The 17,545-nt window shown below is 40.2% G+C and overlaps 2 protein-coding genes across 3 annotated transcripts; one reads left to right on the top strand and one right to left on the bottom strand.

The window, feature by feature from the left end:
• Positions 1–45: 45 nt before the first annotated feature.
• On the top strand, positions 46–7,093 carry cmpk (cytidylate kinase). Its single transcript, XM_049747931.2, has 6 exons — positions 46–308; positions 1,557–1,703; positions 2,079–2,231; positions 2,324–2,400; positions 2,524–2,620; positions 5,001–7,093. Exons 1-6 carry the CDS (start codon positions 165–167, stop codon positions 5,040–5,042), a joined length of 660 nt encoding a protein of 219 aa, XP_049603888.1. The 5' UTR covers positions 46–164; the 3' UTR covers positions 5,043–7,093.
• Positions 7,094–7,458: 365 nt separating this feature from the next.
• On the bottom strand, positions 7,459–14,193 carry bcl6ab (BCL6A transcription repressor b). Of its 2 annotated transcripts, none has more exons than XM_049747772.1 (9): positions 14,028–14,193; positions 12,401–12,571; positions 12,106–12,327; positions 10,946–11,695; positions 10,596–10,705; positions 10,389–10,523; positions 9,372–9,514; positions 8,914–9,051; positions 7,459–8,471 (listed from the first exon to the last, which is right to left on the bottom strand). In XM_049747772.1, exons 2-9 carry the CDS (start codon positions 12,553–12,555, stop codon positions 8,355–8,357), a joined length of 1,770 nt encoding a protein of 589 aa, XP_049603729.1. In that variant the 5' UTR covers positions 12,556–12,571; positions 14,028–14,193; the 3' UTR covers positions 7,459–8,354. The 2 variants fall into 2 exon arrangements, with proteins under 2 accessions (XP_049603729.1, XP_049603730.1); XM_049747773.1 differs by having other exon boundaries at positions 9,372–9,502.
• Between the last annotated feature and the right edge of the window lie 3,352 nt (positions 14,194–17,545).

Raw genomic sequence — 17,545 nt, 5'->3', positions numbered from 1 at the left:
TACGTCACCAGGATTCGAAGCCCTGATTGGACGTTGAGCCTATATGCGGAAGTAGACTCCTTTCATTCGCACTGACACGCATTCAAAGGCGAGCCGAGTATCTGATCGTTCTCCCTTCTCCTAGACGTGCTGCTTGATACTTTAGAAGCCAGGGTGGCTGGTTTATGATCGGCCGTTTGGTGAATATCGTCGCGCAGAGGGTACCGAGTTTGTTGTACCGGGTTGGTACGATGAAGAAGCCGCAGGTTGTGTTCGTGCTGGGCGGGCCTGGCGCCGGCAAAGGGACCCAATGCGCCAAAATCGTTGAGGTAAGGCTTCAAGTGATGCCAAGAGTGATTCAACACCTTTTATATCACGTCTTATGGTGGACGGTAATACATCACGACGAGTAACAATACTCGTTATCCCTACTTCTCCAACTTCCGGTCGTCCTCTAATTAACCTGTGCTAGCTAGCTAGCTATCCGAAGTGACAAAAGTACTCACACAATTGAGTAGTTTACCTGACATACTTTGTTTTACACAGAAAATAACCGATTATGATTGAAAATCCGAGACTTAATGCTCCAACTTGCTAAAATCACAATTGTTGAATTAGTTTCCATATATGGTCAAAATAAATCAAGCTGTAAGTACCATATTTGTAACCATAGGAGTAACCGTAGGGATAACTTGCCCATGAAGCTGCTGTTACTAATATGTCACTATTAGTTTTTTGCATTTGTGCCACCACTAGGCAGTTCCATTCTTAAATTTTTATAACGCTTAGCCTCATTGTGGATCTTGCCCCACAGGTTTTGCTGTGATTGAGTCATAGATTAAACATTGTCATGATGTCACAGGTATAATCATAACAGCCGATCAAAAGTGCCATGTTGTATATGGACTGTCGGAAAAAACGCGAACATTTCCTGGTATGAACATTTCCATCTAACCATCGCCAAACCAAAACAATCTCTTTTATATAGAGTATGATACTTAATTCAATTTTAAATTAATATGTACGAATACAAACTAGACAGTACAGCATTAGGATACAATAGAGTGGACCCCTGCTGGCATTGACAAACTCACCTTTACAGTCTTCAGTGTTGTTGTAACATGCATGTATTGCGAGTGGATGAAGCTGGTAAAAACCTTCACAAGAAGGTGATTTTGCAAACCACTCATCCACCATGGTGCCTAATACACACTTTCAATGTAACACACACAAACTCTGTTTCTGTCCTTGCAGCTCTCATTGCTACTTTTGTGTGGTTGCATGTCCGTGTGTGAGTGGGTGTGTATTGTTGGCTGTTGGTGTTCATGTATGCTTTGCAGGCTTGTATGACAGCTGTACACAGTGACTCTATTCATTCAGTCCAAAGAGCACTTTCTTGGATATAACTCCATGTTCAGAGTGTGCAAGGGATTAAGCAGCTTCATTTTTTTTTTTTTTTTTTCAAATTCCGCCCTGAGAAAAATGTGGCTAGCACAACCGTCTCGCACGCGAGAGTTTATAGGTACAACTATATGCAACTTGTGTGTTGAAAGCTTCTGTGTTGCGTTGTATTGCAGAACTACAACTACACCCATCTGTCAGCTGGAGATCTGCTGAGGGCAGAACGGGCCAGAGAGGGATCGGAATTTGGAGCGCTTATTGCCAGCTTTATCAAGGATGGCAAAATTGTCCCTGTGGAGATCACTATTAACTTAATTAGAATGGTGAGAAATGGTGAAACAACACACGCACACAGAGCTGGTCTAGAATCATCTACTAATACCTCATAGTTAATTTGGCGTAACAGAATGCTGAGGTTTAACACCGACACATTGAACTTTGATGACATTAGTCTGACTAATAGATGACGATTAGGCTTTACTTTTGTGCACGGAGCCTTTGATTCCACAAGGGGGCAGCAGTGTCTCTGCCAGAAGCCTGCTCGCCAGTGCAATTCCTTTTTTTGTCATGGCTTTTATACGAGTGACAAGCCAAATGGATTTTTCATATATCAAAGAACAAAATGTTTTGTTTTTATGTTTTTTTTTCCCCATCAACAAACACTTAAGCAAATGTTTTTTTTTCCCACCACCCTGAAGGCAATGGAAGAGACCATGAAAAAAGATGGACAAAAGTTTCGCTTCCTCATAGATGGCTTCCCCCGCAATGAGGACAACCTTCAGGGTTGGAACAGAGTCATGGATGGAAAAGCAGATGTCAAGTTTGTGCTTTTCTTTGACTGCAGCAATGAGGTACGCCATGGAAGTGCTGCAGCTGCCGTTTAGATGAACTTTTTGATTTTGATGACATTGACTGACTGACCTCTTGTGTTGTCTATGCACAGGTTTGCATCAAGAGATGTTTAGAACGAGGAAAAAGTAGCGGACGTACAGATGACAACAGAGAAAGCTTGGAGAAACGGTGCGTTTTTGTGCTAATTCTCTTTTTCCATGACCTATTTTTCTCGACACCCACATGACTCATTTTGGCTTTTATATTTGCACCCCTTGTGTCATCTGACCCCAACTATTTTTTCCCGGATAGAATCCAAACTTATCTACAGTCGACACGACCGATCATCGAGTTGTACGAGAAGCAAGGCAAAGTACACTGTGTGGATGCCTCTCACTCTGTGGATGAGGTGAGTGAACTTGTGAACTGTACGTAAACACGTCAGAAGCTCAACTCCAAGTTGAAGCCAAAGCAAGAACTTCTTCATTCCAAAAATCACAGTGAGAAAAGACTTTCATGCGATAAGTAAAGTTCAAATAGCCAAGCGGAAGTGGCACAGTGGTGCCAAGTTTTCCTCGCAGTTCGGACCTTTCTGGAGTTGCTTGCGAGAGCTTTCTTCAGGTAATCTGGCGTCCTCCCGCATTCCAACAGTAACTGGAGAAAATCCACACAGGGACTCGGCTAGAAGGCCGGAGCCAAGAGTCGAACGCCAAATCTTAAAACTGATGTTGAGTTTAAATATTATAATATAATAACAGCCTTAAAACAAACAAAACAAGATGGTCTATAATTTAGCAGAAAACGTTCGATCGGTAATTCAATATGTTTTTTTAGTCCATCATTCATAGGCCACAAAAAAAAACTTAATGGAGAAAAAGAAGTGTACCTTGACGTAGTTTCTGAATGTTTTGTATATTATTTTGTTGATGCATTTTGGTTAGAGCTCAAATTTGATACAATCAAGCTGCAATTATGCTGCCACTAGGTGGCAGCAGACAACCAAAATAGCATCTGCAGAACTTACTCTCTTGATATTCACTCGAGTGTTCATCTTTTCTTCCCAAAAAATGTCAACCTTACATTGAAAAGCAAAATGCTTATGTAGTGACATGTATTTTTATTGTAGTCAATTGTTTCTTGCATATTCACAATTCATAATATATTGTGGATATTCACAACAGCTGCAGAAGCAGGCTCTTGGGACATGGAATGTCACCTCTCTGGTTGGAAAGGACCCCGAGCTGGTGTGTGAGGCAGAAAAGTTCCAACTAGACATAGTTGGACTTGCCTCCACACATAGTTTGGGCTCTGGTACAAGCCCTCTCGAGAGGGGCTGGACTCTCTTCCACTCTGGAGTTGCCCACGGTGTGAGGCGTCGAGCAGGTGTGGGCATATTTATCCGGTTTGGGGACCTCAGCATCGCGTCTCTGCTTTTTGCAGACGACGTGGTGCTGTTGGCTTCTTCAAGCCGTGATCTCCAGCTTTCACTGGAGCGGTTCGCAGCCGAGTGTGAAGCGGTCGAGATGAGGGTCAGCACCTCCAAATCCGAGTCCATGGTCCTCGGTTGGAAAAGGGGGGAATGCCCTCTCCGGATCGGGGATGAGATCCTTCCCCAAGTGGAGGAGTTCAAGTATCTTGGGGTCTTGTTCACGAGTGAGGGGAGGATGGAGCGCGAGATCGACAAGCAGATTGGTGCAGCGTCGGCAGTAATGCGGACTCTGTACCAGTCTTTCGTGGTGACGAGAGAGCTGAGCCAAAAAGCAAAGCTCTCGATTTACCGGTCGATCTATACTCCTACCCTCACCTATGGTCACGAGCTATGGGTCGTGACCGAAAGGACAAGATCCAGGATACAAGCGCCCGAAATGAGTTTCCTCCGCAGGGTGTCCAGGCTCTCCCTTAGAGATAAGGTGAGAAACTCGGTCATCCGGGAGAGACTCGGAGTAGAGCCGCTGCTCCTCCACGTTGAGAGGAACCAGATGAGGTGGCTTGGGCATCTCATCAGGATGCCTCCTGGACGCCTCCCTGGGGAGGTGTTCCAGGCATGTCCCGCCGGTAGGAGACCAAGACGACCCAGGACGCGCTGGAGAGACTATGTCTCTCAGCTGGCCTGGGAACGTCTTGGGATTCCCCGGGATGAGCTGGATGAAGTGGCTGGGGAGAGGGAAGTCTGGGAGTCCCTCCTGAAGCTGCTGCCCCCACCACCCGACCCTGGATAAGCGGAAGAAGATGGATGGATGGATGGATGGATGGATGGATATTCATATTTTGGCATTTGCCTGTTGGCAAGTTTTTGGTGCATCTTTTCATCTGTTCGTCTCTGGAAAAACTTACCTTGCTTCCTTTGTGTTCGCATGCCATAGCCATGTCCAATATAAGCGTGATGCTTTCTTTTTGTCAGCTTTCCTCCCATTTTTATTCGGCTTGCAGATCTTTCTCATCTTTATCACTTTTCACATTGTTTTGCTTGAGGCAAAAAAAAAAAAACCAAGAATAAGTGGTAACTGTACCTTTTATTTGGACAAGTCCAGGTTTGTTTTGGTGGCGTGTGCATAGTTGCGATGCAGAATTGTGTCGCCTCGTGCTCTCATTTCAAAACGTGCAACCATGTCTTTCTAGTGGTAATACAAGGCAAAACATTTGGGGAAAAGTATTCTAGCATCGCCACATATTGTATCTTAAATTTTCGCTAGCAAAAAATGTGCCAAGGAATGGCTCATAGTAGCTTAAAAAGCTTCGAAGTCGCGTTCCGTGTACCACTGAACACTCCTCGCCTGTTTCTCTTCCAGGTCTTTGCTGACGTGAAACTCATCTTAGACAAAGAGGGTTGACTTCTTTCACCTCAGCTGACAAGCAGCACTCATTTTTACCCTTATTAGTTTTTCTTTCTAGTACCTGCCAATTCATCTTGAGAATCGTAATATTTATATATGTCCATTCATGACTTGATACCTTCAGTTACCTTCGGGTATCCATTCTCTCCCTCAGGCAAGGCAAGGCAAGGCAGATTTATTTATATAGCGCATTTCATACACAACGCAACTCAATGTACTTTACACAAGAAGGATTAAAAAACAAAGAACATAGAGCATAAAAAAGGGGAAGAAAATACAGAATATAATGCTTACAAAATCAAAATCCCTCACAACAACACTTCACCTAACCTCAGACCTCGGACTAACTAAGATCCCCCCGCTCCTCCACGAACTAATAAAAGAACCAACTAGAATATGTCACACTCACAGCTCTATTCTCGATCTCATCTTCACCAATCAACCCGCAAAATATAGCATATCAGGAGTCATCCACGTCGCTGGATCAGACCATTCTCTCATATACACAGTTAGGAAAAACCTTCAACCTCGGAAAAATCATCAACAGTGCACTATTTCAAATATACCAAGATCTAAGCTACCACAGTATGAAACCGAAATAAAGAATACCGATTGGAGCAACCAATTAGCACTCACCGACCCAGAACAAATCTTAGCAGATTTCCAGAATCGTATAGAAGCCATACAGAAAAAATACAAACAACAACATACAAATATCTTTACAAAATACACTCACTACTGATCAGGAACCTTCCCTTAATCCTCCACTTAATCAATCTCTGCACAAGACATTCCATATTTCCAACTGCGTGGAAAAAAGCAAAAACGACCCCCATATTTAAATCAGACGACGGAACAACCCTATCCAACTACCGTCCCATATCAATCCTCCCACCTATATCAAAACTTTTCGATAAAATCCTGTTAAAACAAATTCTAAAACATCTTGAAACAAACAACCTTCTCAACAACTCACAATTTGGCTTCCCATCAGCTCGTTCAACACTATCTGTCCAGCAAAAAGGATACACAATTGACTATTGATATTTGGGGGGGCTAATCATTTTAACCATGGTATTTTTTTGGTTTTGTATGTAATGTTCTGCTTCTGAGCAAAATTATGTGTAATGAAGGTTTCCTAATAAATCTGATATGCTCATAAATGCTGTGCTAAAATTTCATCGCTCTAGTAAGTAGCAGTCAGGAAATATTAAAAAAATAATGACATTTTTAATAATTTTGTCCTTAACTGTACATTCTATCATACTGTCTAACTAAAACAATTTTGGTCTAAACTCTTTTATCCGCACATCTATTTGGATCTGGAATAATATACCCCTTCAAATCAGATCAGCCACCTCTATTACGCAATTTAAACGGCTATACACATATTTTCTAATAACAAACCAAACTTGCACCCATTAACAATTCTGTATATATTGTATTGAAATGTAATGTTGTAGGAACCTGCTGTAAAACAGTTCTTGAACTGAGTCAGGCCAGTCCATGAAACTTTGATGTTACATATCGACCTTTCCTTTAAATAAACTGAAACTGGTCTTTCTCTTAAAAATCCGCACTGTTTTATTTTATTGTTTTCCATTGTGTACAATGTTTAGGGTAGGATTTAATAATGAAAAACTCACATGGAGTGACACTGGCCCATCTGCATTGTCTTCCATAGTTTGGAGAACTGCCTATAGGGATAAAATGTACTATTACCAACGACCTTCATAAACGCTGCCATGCTTTTCAGACCAAATCATCACAAAATGTCTCAAACAAGAAGTCAGATAGCTGGAATCCTTTGCAATTACAAAGTGTCATTATCCTGCCTTAGATGATCACGACCATGCTGCCAAGACCACGGCCGGACAGGCCTGACCAAAGTAGGGCTTTTCATGCTGACTACTGTACTTTGAAGTTTTGTGAAGTGCCACTCCAAGGAGTATTTGCAATGATCAGAACCACTCAATGCGCTTCATCATGCTCGCACTTCCTGTGATCATACAAGTTTGTCTGTAGATAAAACAATTATGAAAACATGACTTTTCCTTGTTTTCATTTCTTGTATTGATTCGCATCTGTGCATCTTAAGGGAATGTGTTTGACACTCGTTCTACACTGCTGCAATCATAAAAATATTCAAATAGGTTTTTAAATATCGGATCCAAAAGGGGATGTTTTCACTTTGATCAAAATAATACTTTTTAGCTTCATTTGTTAAAATATACCTTATTGACTTTCCCTCGCCAGTCACGCCTTGTGTTTGGTTGTTTTTCTTGGGTGTGGTGGTTTCTTGGATTTCAAATAAGCAGCGCCTCTGGGTAGGACTTATCTTTTTTTTTTTTTATTGTGCTACTGTAATCAGTCTTTTACCATGGGAGTGTACATGTGAAAGACAAGAATACTGTTGCGGTATGCATATTTATTCCTATTTCATAAATATAAATATATATTACGTATTCTGGAGTTACAAAGATGTGATTAAATATAAGCAACATTCCTGAGCATGTGTTAGCTTGTCTGCATTTTAAGAGCGGCATACAGTGAACAACTAACAAAAAGCACAACTGTACATAGCATTTACATTAAGGGTCGCTCGGCACAGTAGCCAATAAAATGTTCGAATATTAAGGCACAAAATGTCCTGTCTGTTCAGAAAATATCGTAGCACCTAAATTGGGACAATATGGCAAAGTAATTTTGAATATAAATAATCAATTTCTTTTTACATCAACGGGGCACATGCTTTAGAGAACTTTTCAACATGTTAGTCACAGAAAAAAAAAATTGAATATTATGAAGACTTTCTGAATAACAGCAATATGTGTGCAAAATACCAATGATGGCTTATGAAAAGATTATACTGTACATATGAAGCAAAATACAAATACATGTCAATCTGTACACAAAATCAAAGTTACAGGAACAAACAGCTCACTGTGGGCACGAAAACCAAGAGTCAACATATCCATGCTCTGCCAGCAGATGGCAATCTTATTTACAACAAAAATGATAACGTTGGTGGGCAAACCAAAAATTCACCAATACTGGAGCAAACCGTAAGAGTTATTTTGAAAGAAAAATGTTAATGGGAAAAAAATAACCCCATTGTGTTCAAATTCACAGTCCAAATGTACATTCACCCATTTGAGGTGTTCAAGAATAAACTCTGAAATACTTAAAATAGTCAAACATTGACAAATAATGGTTCTTTGGATTTGCAAAAATCATTATTATTATTGTACATTTTTTTTTTTTACAATACATTGGCCGATGAATAAAATAAGTGGGTGGGTGTCGCAATCAGCAAGTCCCAGTGGGGCGGTACTGCGCCTTGGTATTGGTGATGGCGCCGTGTTTCTGTCGGAGATGAAGTCTCAGCTGACTCTTGTGTCGGAAGTGGAGGTCACACTTTTCACACTGCCAAACAAAGGACGCAATCTTAAACCATGCGAAATTTCGTACATACTCAAAAGCGGAAACGTAACATCGGAACTCACAGAATTTTAAGTTGACTAATAAATTGACAGAAACAAGCAAATTTCAATAAAATTTATAAAAACGCAATATAAATGTCAATTAAATTTTCTAAATGTTTTAACATACTTATTACAAATAAATGTGATGCTTTTAAATGTTACTACATGTAAAAAAACATGAAATGTTTATTAAGTCAAGTTTCGTTTGCCATTTGGAGATTGGCTTACTGATATTTTCCACCCCTTTGCATGTTTACTAAATTTAAGTTCCATGTCAGCTCAGATCCTTCCTTCCCAATATCCATTTGGATTACCACTGGACGGAAATGGGATTACTCTGTGACAAAGTGGATAAAGAAAGCAGAAATGCCAGGAGCACTTACGTGGTAAGGCTTTTCTCCAGTATGAATGCGCATATGACTCTTGAGCGTCTGTAGGTGGCGAAAGTGAGTTCCGCAGATTTCACAAGGGTATGGCTTTTCTCCTGTGTGAATTAGCACGTGAGCTCGAAGGTGGGCAACCTGCCAAAATCAACAAAATGAATCGTTAAACAATGCCCTAATGTTGAACACTTAATGAGACCGTGGATAATTAGGCGATTTCCCTTAGTCTGTCCAAAAACTATTATTAAAGAGACTCAGATTTCACACGAAGTTGTTCAAAGGTTTCTAAATACCCTCAACACTAAAGACCGATGGTGAACTCTTGTTAGACAAAGTAAAACGGTACAAAGTTGATCATGTTTTATCACGTGTGGAAGGTCTAAAACGTAAATCTATTTTTGATCATCTCTGGTTGTTAGAGAACTTCCATTGTATGTAAGAAAGGACTAGACTGTCACCTGGACAAATCTGGAACCACATGTGTCGCATTTATATGGCTTCTCCCCAGAATGGATGCGGGTGTGGGTCTTCAGATTAGCTGGCCGGTTGAACTGAGCACCGCAGATGTTGCAGCAGTATGGCTTTGCACCTACGATAACGACTACAGATTACACATATGTATAAAATATATCATTTTTATACATGTAGGCCAAGTGATGGATAATTGGAAGCAGTTATTTCAATTGTATACGGTGAATATAAAAAGTCTACACACCCCTGTTTGAATAACATCTTTGAAAGCTAAAAAAAAAAGACCACAACCTTGAGGCCTGTAATCTGTACAACTAAAATGAATTTTTAAAAAATCTTTTCCAGAAGGGAAGTAAAAACAAAGGACTGTAATAATGTGGTTGCACAACTCATGTTAAATGACAGTCAGCAAACACCTGCCACCATTTAAAGTGCCTTCGATTGACCACAAATACATTTCAGATGTTGTAGAACGCTTTTCCTGATGGGTTTTGCTTCCCCCCCCTGAAGATTCTGTGCTCACATTGCTATTTTGTACTCTTCATGATTTCTTCCAGCTGAAGAAAACAGGCCCAAAGCATAATCCTGCCATCACCATCCTTCACTCTAGCTATGATTTAGTGATGAGCGGCATCTGTGCTGAACATACCTTTTGTAATTATAGCCAAAAACAAAATCTTGAAAAATATGCTAGACAAAATGATGACTAGGTCAAAAATAGTCGTGTCAGCATTTGCACAACACCTCCTGGCTTCTGCTATGAAGCAAAAGACATTGTAGTGAATGCTTAGATCACATTATTGTTGAGAAAAAAATATATTTATATACAGTAGGTCTCATTTTTGAGTGGCGCAAAAACCTGGCATTTGAGCAGGGGTGTGTAGACTTTTTATATTTACTATATAGGGTGTTTTTCTTTAACACTGTTTTAAATACTATTCATTGTTCTATGATGAGAATTACAAAAAAAAAAAAAAAAAACAAAGTGGGCAATTGCGACTTACCCGTGTGAACAGTTTTGTGGCTGGCTAGGTTGCCTTTGTAGCGGAAAGCAGCCTGACAACAGTCGCACTTGTATGGCTTCTTTCTGTGGACTTGGCCCATGTGGTCTTTGGGGCAATCGTCTTCCGGGAAGCTCTCTGGAAGTAAAAGATGTCGTCACTACGCCTTGTTTTGGATCTCGTGTAAATAGTGGGTGGGGTTGTAGTTACCACAGCTGGAGAGCGAGAACTTTGATTCTCTGCAGTAAGAGTCGGGAAAGAGATGAGTGGCCTCCACCTGTTGAGGGCTATCACAACCGCAGGAGGTGCATTTGCGGTGGCTGGAAGAGAAGGACAGCATTCGGGAATTGAACATTATGGGCTGGGTAGTCAAAATCATTCACTCGTTCCCTGCTCCCCATATTTAGTCCTCGATGTTCGATACGCCACAATGTGGGCTCCCTCTAGTGTTGTATTTAAGAACTGCTTCAGTTCAGTTGTATTTCACTTTTACGCGCATTCAATTGATTCCTTGTCCCTTTTATTTTGTGTACTTTGCATAATTTAGGATGTAATCTTACCTATCAACAGTTATGGTGTTTTCTTCTCTGTGCTCACTGGTTGCTTCTTCCGTTTGGGATTCCCTTTGGTCTCCGCCACTCCTGCACGGACTAAGCGAAGGGGATCCGCTTTCAAGGTTGCCTCTGGGGGCATCCGTTTCCTTGTTCACAGAGGTTTGATTCATCACGATGAATTTGTACTTCTTCCAATTCCGGACTTTGACTTCTTTGGGGCAATCTGGGGGCTGTTTGAGGCTCAGGGTGGCGTTTCTGCTGCTGCTCGACTCAGTGGGCGAGTTGGGCTGACAGTCGGATCTGAGGGGGCTCTGGGGGCTGCAAATCACGCCTTTGCCAAAACCTAGAGACGCGCTATGGCAGTTAGCAAGAGGGTGCTGAACACCGTCTTCCTCCATGTGGGTGGCGGGTCGAACAATCGTGGGGTGGAAACCAATAATGGCCGATGACTCCTTGTGAGGCACGTTGGTGCTCGGAACTTGCAAAAATGGTTTCTGGGGCAAGGAGGACGATCTGGGAGGGGTGACCATCTGTTGGCAATCTTCGGGCTTGCTAGCGGAGATGTGGCGATCGCCATACACGTGATAGGAGCCCGAGGTGTTGATACCTCGAAAAACACTGTAACCCCTGCACTCCTGAAGAGGGGGCGACGTAGCCATGTATCTGTTTTTGACATCTAGGTCTGTCACGTGAATGGGCCTTAGCATGGAGAGTTGCTCGGTCCGCACCTCTTCGGCGTGTACATTTAAAGATGGCCTGGAGAGACATAATTGGTCATTTGTCGCTGATTCCACTTAACAGTTTTACAACTATTTGTTGACCCCACGAGAGATTTTGCCTCTATTAATAGTTTTAAACCAAAATATGATCCCCAGAGAGTTTAATATAATTCCATACTTTCAACAAAAAGACTCTTCATGACAACCCAGGCTAAACTTAGCTTTCAGCAAAATACAAATCCCCACCTATATGTGACTCACTACTTGTCAGTAGCTCTACTTGTACCTAGTCATAGATTTTTTTTTTTTTAAAGCTTGTCTCTCACTTGAACATATTTTCTTGACACTAATTCCTGTTTGAACAGAGCTTTAGCGGCATCTCAAGGCATTTTAGTTGAATATGCAGGAGGCTTACTATGCAGTAATCATGCGTGCTGCTCTGGTTACCTGGACTTGATGAACCTGTGACAGGTGTCAGCCACGTGCTCCATCTTGAGGTACAAGGCTGTGTTCATGGTGCCCACCAGCATGTTGTCCGTCAAATTCAGACAAGATGTGTACATGAAGTCCAGGAGGTTCAAGAAACTCTTGGAATCTATTTTGGGGTCCAAGCTAATAACACTGAGGTTTGTGTTCTCAGGGTTCATGAAGACCGAATAAAAGAAGCCACTGGAAGGAAAGCAATAGAGTCAGGATCATTGTCCACATTGCTTCCTGCGCCCCGCCCGTATTTGTGCATTACCTGCAGGCCACCAAGATAGCTTTGTGAGCGTAAAAACGCTGTCCGTCCACTTGAATGGTGACATCGGTCAGGATATTCCTGCTACGGAGGCGGTTGAAGTTGAGTAGAACGTCACCTGCATGGCGCGTAAATTGCACACACCCATTTGCAGTCATCGCCGTGCGCTGAAAACTAAGCAAAAGGATGAAATGATTTTTTTCTTCATGTTCATCTTGATTAGGATTTTCATTTATATTTGTTGCTCACGTTTGGCATTGAACCCAAAGGCAGCACTGATGGGACTGCAACAATCAATCAAATATTTTAAATAATTAGACCCCCTAACTAACGGACTATTATAGTATTATTGGATGGAAATTTAGGATAGCGACCCCAAGTGGACAACAAGAACATCTACACCTCACATGGCACATTTTTTTTGGGTGCGAAAATAGTGATGCTTTTTTTTTTTCTTTTTAGATTTGATTTTTTTGGGTTGTTTTATGCAGAGTCTACTTTTTATTCTTGAATGATTGGTCGACTAAAATAACATTTCGAATCAATAATCAAATAATTTTGGACTACATTTTGTGTTTTCCTTGTTTTAAGGCCTTTTTTGTTACCCCTCCACACAGTTCTGAAATATTTTCCCGTCAGAAAAATCTAATCTGAACTCATGGCACTTGATTATTACTTACAACTATTAGGTTGCACATTGCACAGTCGATTGTTTAGATATGTTGTGATGAATTTCTTCCTCTGAGTGCAACTTGTGGCAACAAGGAAGCTAGTGAGTTGACAGTAAGCAATCTCTCACCAGGAGGCGGCAGAATTGTGAAGAGAATAAGAACTGTAACCTCATTTACTATAATTATAGTGTTATTGCACCCCTTATAAATGCTATTACATATACGCTCAATGACTCCGCTACAAAAATGTGAACTTCCAAGATATAATACTGATAGAATAGAAAAAAAATATAAAGGGATTGGATTAAAATATTAAGCCCACATTTCTGATTTTCTAACTTAAACTAACATTCGACTTTTTTTCCCCCTGTCTTCTCAATCTGAAATCAGCGCAACTTCCAATGTTGCGTTCAAGGACACTCGCTTTGGCTGTTCAGTAACTTTAGGGGGGTGGGGGGGTTGCGCACCAAGCAAGTCAGGCCCTGAACACAACAACGGTCCGTTCAAGTTCAGACTCCGCCATAATTAGTTTGTCTTGGAAATTGTGTTAGAAGGAGGAAAACGCGTCTCCAGTTGTGTTTGTTCTGTTTACTTGGCGGCGAAAACGACGCTCAAACCAGACAGACCGGTCGGATCCGATTGTGCCACGTTTAGTGACAGCAGGGTCGTAAAAAGTTTACCAAGCATGAGCGCTTACATAAAAGAAAAGGCAAGCCAATTCGGCATCAATTCAAGTCATAAGTCTAACTTTCTCCAGCAGGCTCAAGCACATGTCAACAAACCAGATCTACACTTAAACAGTCACAAATAAGAAGGTTGTAGCTATAATAGCACTACTGTTAATATGTCTAATATAGGAAATATGAATCAGCGAGCCAGTCGAGTAAGACAAGCCCAAAGTTGTGCTTCTGTGTGGGGAAAACGAAGGCGGAGTAGGGAGAAGAAAAAAAAAAACTAACCTTGTAAAAAGTTTCCTCGAAAATCCAAGCCGCTCCACTTCTGTGAATCCAGTTCTAAGAAACTGAGCTGCTCAATTCTCGGAATTTCAACATTGGATCGTACCATTTTCTGGGCGGCGGGGTAGTCTCGGGAAAAAAACATCGTCCTCTTTCTAACACGTTGTTCATTGAGAGTACACAGCATATCGTAAACATCGTATATAACATCTCGATCTACTTATATTTGTTATTCGTATCGAATTCACTCCCAATACTGTCGTGTTTTCGAGTGCTTCGTCCCGAGCAGTGGAACATTCCGACTAAGCGGTCAGCTGACCAAGTTATAAATACTGAGAGGAAAATGAGAACATGTTGAACTTGTGGCCCGCACACTCGTTCTAAATCGCACAAGTCAAGTCTCATTACGGAATTTACAATTTTTCATCATGTAATACACGTGTTACATTCCCTTACGTTGTTATAAATGATCCTAATCATCTGCAATGGTTGCATAAGTACATAAATCGTGACACTTATTTTAACTGGTAAACTTTACAATGTTTTGAGCATTATGCATAACAAACTTTATGCATCAACTCGGATTCGCAACACCGATAGATCAATTGATAGAATTTTATTGTCAATAGAGCAAGAACGACATTTTACATAGATTTACTTTTGTTGGAATGCACATGTCAATAAACTTGTCGAATCTTGAAAATAAATTATCACGCGTACACCAAGTGCTTAACTTTCCACCTGCGCTCGCCTTCGCTTATCTGTTCCCACCACTTCCTGTCTCACCACCCCACAGCTGCATATCTAAGTATTACAAGGTGCAAGTCCCACTATTTCACAATACATGTGTTAGTAAAACTCGGACCGAATGACCTTAGAAGGAGAATATTCGTATCACATCGCATAAGTTAAAAAAAAAAAAAAAAACAATAATAGCACAGTGTTCAAATTTAGAATTGGCAGCTGCATACTTATAAACAAGTGCGTAAGGGAAATGCCACTTCCCCTCTTAGTCATAAAAGACCGATCATGATGCATTGCAACTTTTCACATGCACTCACCGGCATGCCACTATAGTGCAGCACATTTGATTGACATGCTGGGTCAATATCACGACTGTGCCGTTGAAGTCCATAACAGAATCACTCAGTCATTGTGGAAAATGTAGTAACATAATGAAACTATGTCTTATTGTAAGTGGCCAAATATTTGCACACACCACTATAATAATATGTGTCTTGAAATGTGTTTCAAAGGAGGCGGAAATAGTCTGGATTGTCAGATGAAGTATTTACACTTGTTACCAAGTGAAGGTTCCCCATGTGCTCATATTATGCTAACATTAGCCACTCAGTCAGCAATTTTAAATTATAAGCCGTTTGATTACAGTTAATTTATTAGGGTTGGGCAATACTTCCTATTTATTACGTGATCTACTTCTTACACTGTAAATTAATTTGGTGAATTGCATGTATTGCAATTACGACGCAAACACACTCCAGTCTAATCGAATGTTTTACACAATGTTGAGAGCACATTAAGAGATATAAACTATTGATGTTCCTGTTACTATGGCAACGAAAAGTCTATAGCTGGTTAATGTTTTCACCTCAGATGCTTTTACCCTGCTGTAATGTTGTAGTGAAATATAAAGAGGACAGCCAGGCGAAAACATTCAGAAGAATTACACCGCTAATGTTTTTTTTTTTTTTTTTTTTAGTGTGCAGCACATTTTGATGTTACTTTTATTGGTATTACAGTGCAGAATTCCTTTAATTTTAATGTGTTTTGTAAATTTGACATACCGCAGAGAAGAGTGTTGTTAATGACCCTATCAAATTTGAACGTTTTAAAAAAGAAAATAAATGGAGTGTATATGAACCGAGTCTTCAAAATCATAAAAAATCAGTTCTCTCTGCTCACAACCACTGTGATTATTTTTTTGGGTCACAAAACAAAACATTTCGAAGCCTCCGGTGGCTGAAAGATACAACACTTTTCCATGCCAAGAAAACAAGACGCGATAAAACGGTCACGCTGGACCACATGCTGCCTGGCAAGAAAATAAGTCCCCACCTCACCCCATGCTCTTCCGCCTCTCTCGGAGTGCTGTGCATGCACTCGTGGCCGACAACGAGGCGCTCTTAAGTGGCCACACCAGCACATAGGAAAAAATATATAAATAAATTAAAAAATAAATCAATAAATTTAAAAATAAATAAATTAATTAATTAAATAAATTTATATATATATATACATACTATCTATCTATCTATCTATCTATCTATATATATATATATATATATATATATATATATATATATATATATGATAAAAAGCTATTTTCGTGTATATATATGTGTTAAAAAGGGGGGGGGGGGTGGTAATTTGTCTGTGTTAACAAGCGCACCCAACCCCCTCGAATGAACTCAGCTGACCCAGGGCTTAGACGCAGACGCATATCTACGTGCCTGTCCCAAAACATGACCCAGGCACATGGTTGCCTGACAGGGATCAAAGGTCACGTCAGTAAAATATGACTCTCAAACTAGTTTGGTCTTCACACACATATAGCCAGAGGGAGGAAGGGGGCAGGTATTCATTCCTCTTCAAGTAACCTTGCACTTGAGAGCAGAATTACAGCAACTAAAAAAAAAATGAAGAAATCCCACAACGTGACTACTTGTAAGAGTATATAAATGCGTGCCTGCCTTACGGCAAAAGTACTCTTAAAAGGGAACAGAACAATGATTTGAATAAACAAGCCCTCCAAATACCTGCCTTTTTTATTTATAGCATAGTAACCCAGTGCCTTTTTTTGTAGCCGTTGCCAAGGTGCATGTTGTTCACCGTGTTGAAACACTCCAGTGAGTATGGAAATTCTATGCGAGCTGTGCGTTTTGAACTTTGAGCCGCTTTAATTACGTATGTCCAAAGCTTACAGGGAGTTGACTTGCAGGTGGTATGCAGCCTTTGCATCATTATTCACATGACCCTCATGCATCAAGTAAGTGCTACTGTTGCCTTCAAACAGGCTCTCGAAATGCAATTAACATTTACAGTTTTTAAAACGAAAGGGTTTTTCCTTTATCTGTTTTGTTGTAAAAGCCCATCTGTTACGTTTCGTCGTTCTCCGAACCGTTTATCCTCACTAGGATCACAGAAAAACAGAAACATAAAAATCCGAAATGTAGAATGCATTAAAAATAAAAAATAAATTAAAAACGACCAATTACATTTAAATTACATTTTTAATTGAGAATGATATAAACAAAACATTAACATCCAGAATTAACATTTAAAGAAAAATAATTTAATTAGAAAAACTGCACAACCAAACAAAAACATAAAATGGAAAAAATAGGTATGTTATGAAATAAAATAAATACAGAACCAAAAATATTAAACATAAATTAAAGAATTAAATACAGATAAAATAAATAAAATAAGTACAGAACCAAAAATATGAAACATAAATTAAATTAAAGAATTAAATACAGATAAAATAAATAAAATAAATA

This window comes from Syngnathus scovelli, chromosome 17, assembly GCF_024217435.2.
Source record: "Syngnathus scovelli strain Florida chromosome 17, RoL_Ssco_1.2, whole genome shotgun sequence".
NCBI lineage: Eukaryota > Metazoa > Chordata > Actinopteri > Syngnathiformes > Syngnathidae > Syngnathus > Syngnathus scovelli.
This window is presented reverse-complemented; position numbering and strand designations above follow the sequence as displayed.

Coding starts and splice junctions, on each gene's coding strand:
- cmpk (XM_049747931.2), top strand. CDS start 165: ATGATCGGCCGTTTGGTGAATATCGTCGCGCAGAGGGTACCGAGTTTG. Junction 2,232..2,323: donor TCTTTGACTGCAGCAATGAG/GTACGCCATGGA, acceptor GTCTATGCACAG/GTTTGCATCAAGAGATGTTT. Junction 2,401..2,523: donor AGAGAAAGCTTGGAGAAACG/GTGCGTTTTTGT, acceptor TTTCCCGGATAG/AATCCAAACTTATCTACAGT.
- bcl6ab (XM_049747772.1), bottom strand. CDS start 12,555: ATGACTGCAAATGGGTGTGTGCAATTTACGCGCCATGCAGGTGACGTT. Junction 11,696..12,105: donor CACAGGTTCATCAAGTCCAG/GTAACCAGAGCA, acceptor ATGTCTCTCCAG/GCCATCTTTAAATGTACACG. Junction 10,706..10,945: donor AACACCATAACTGTTGATAG/GTAAGATTACAT, acceptor CTTCTCTTCCAG/CCACCGCAAATGCACCTCCT.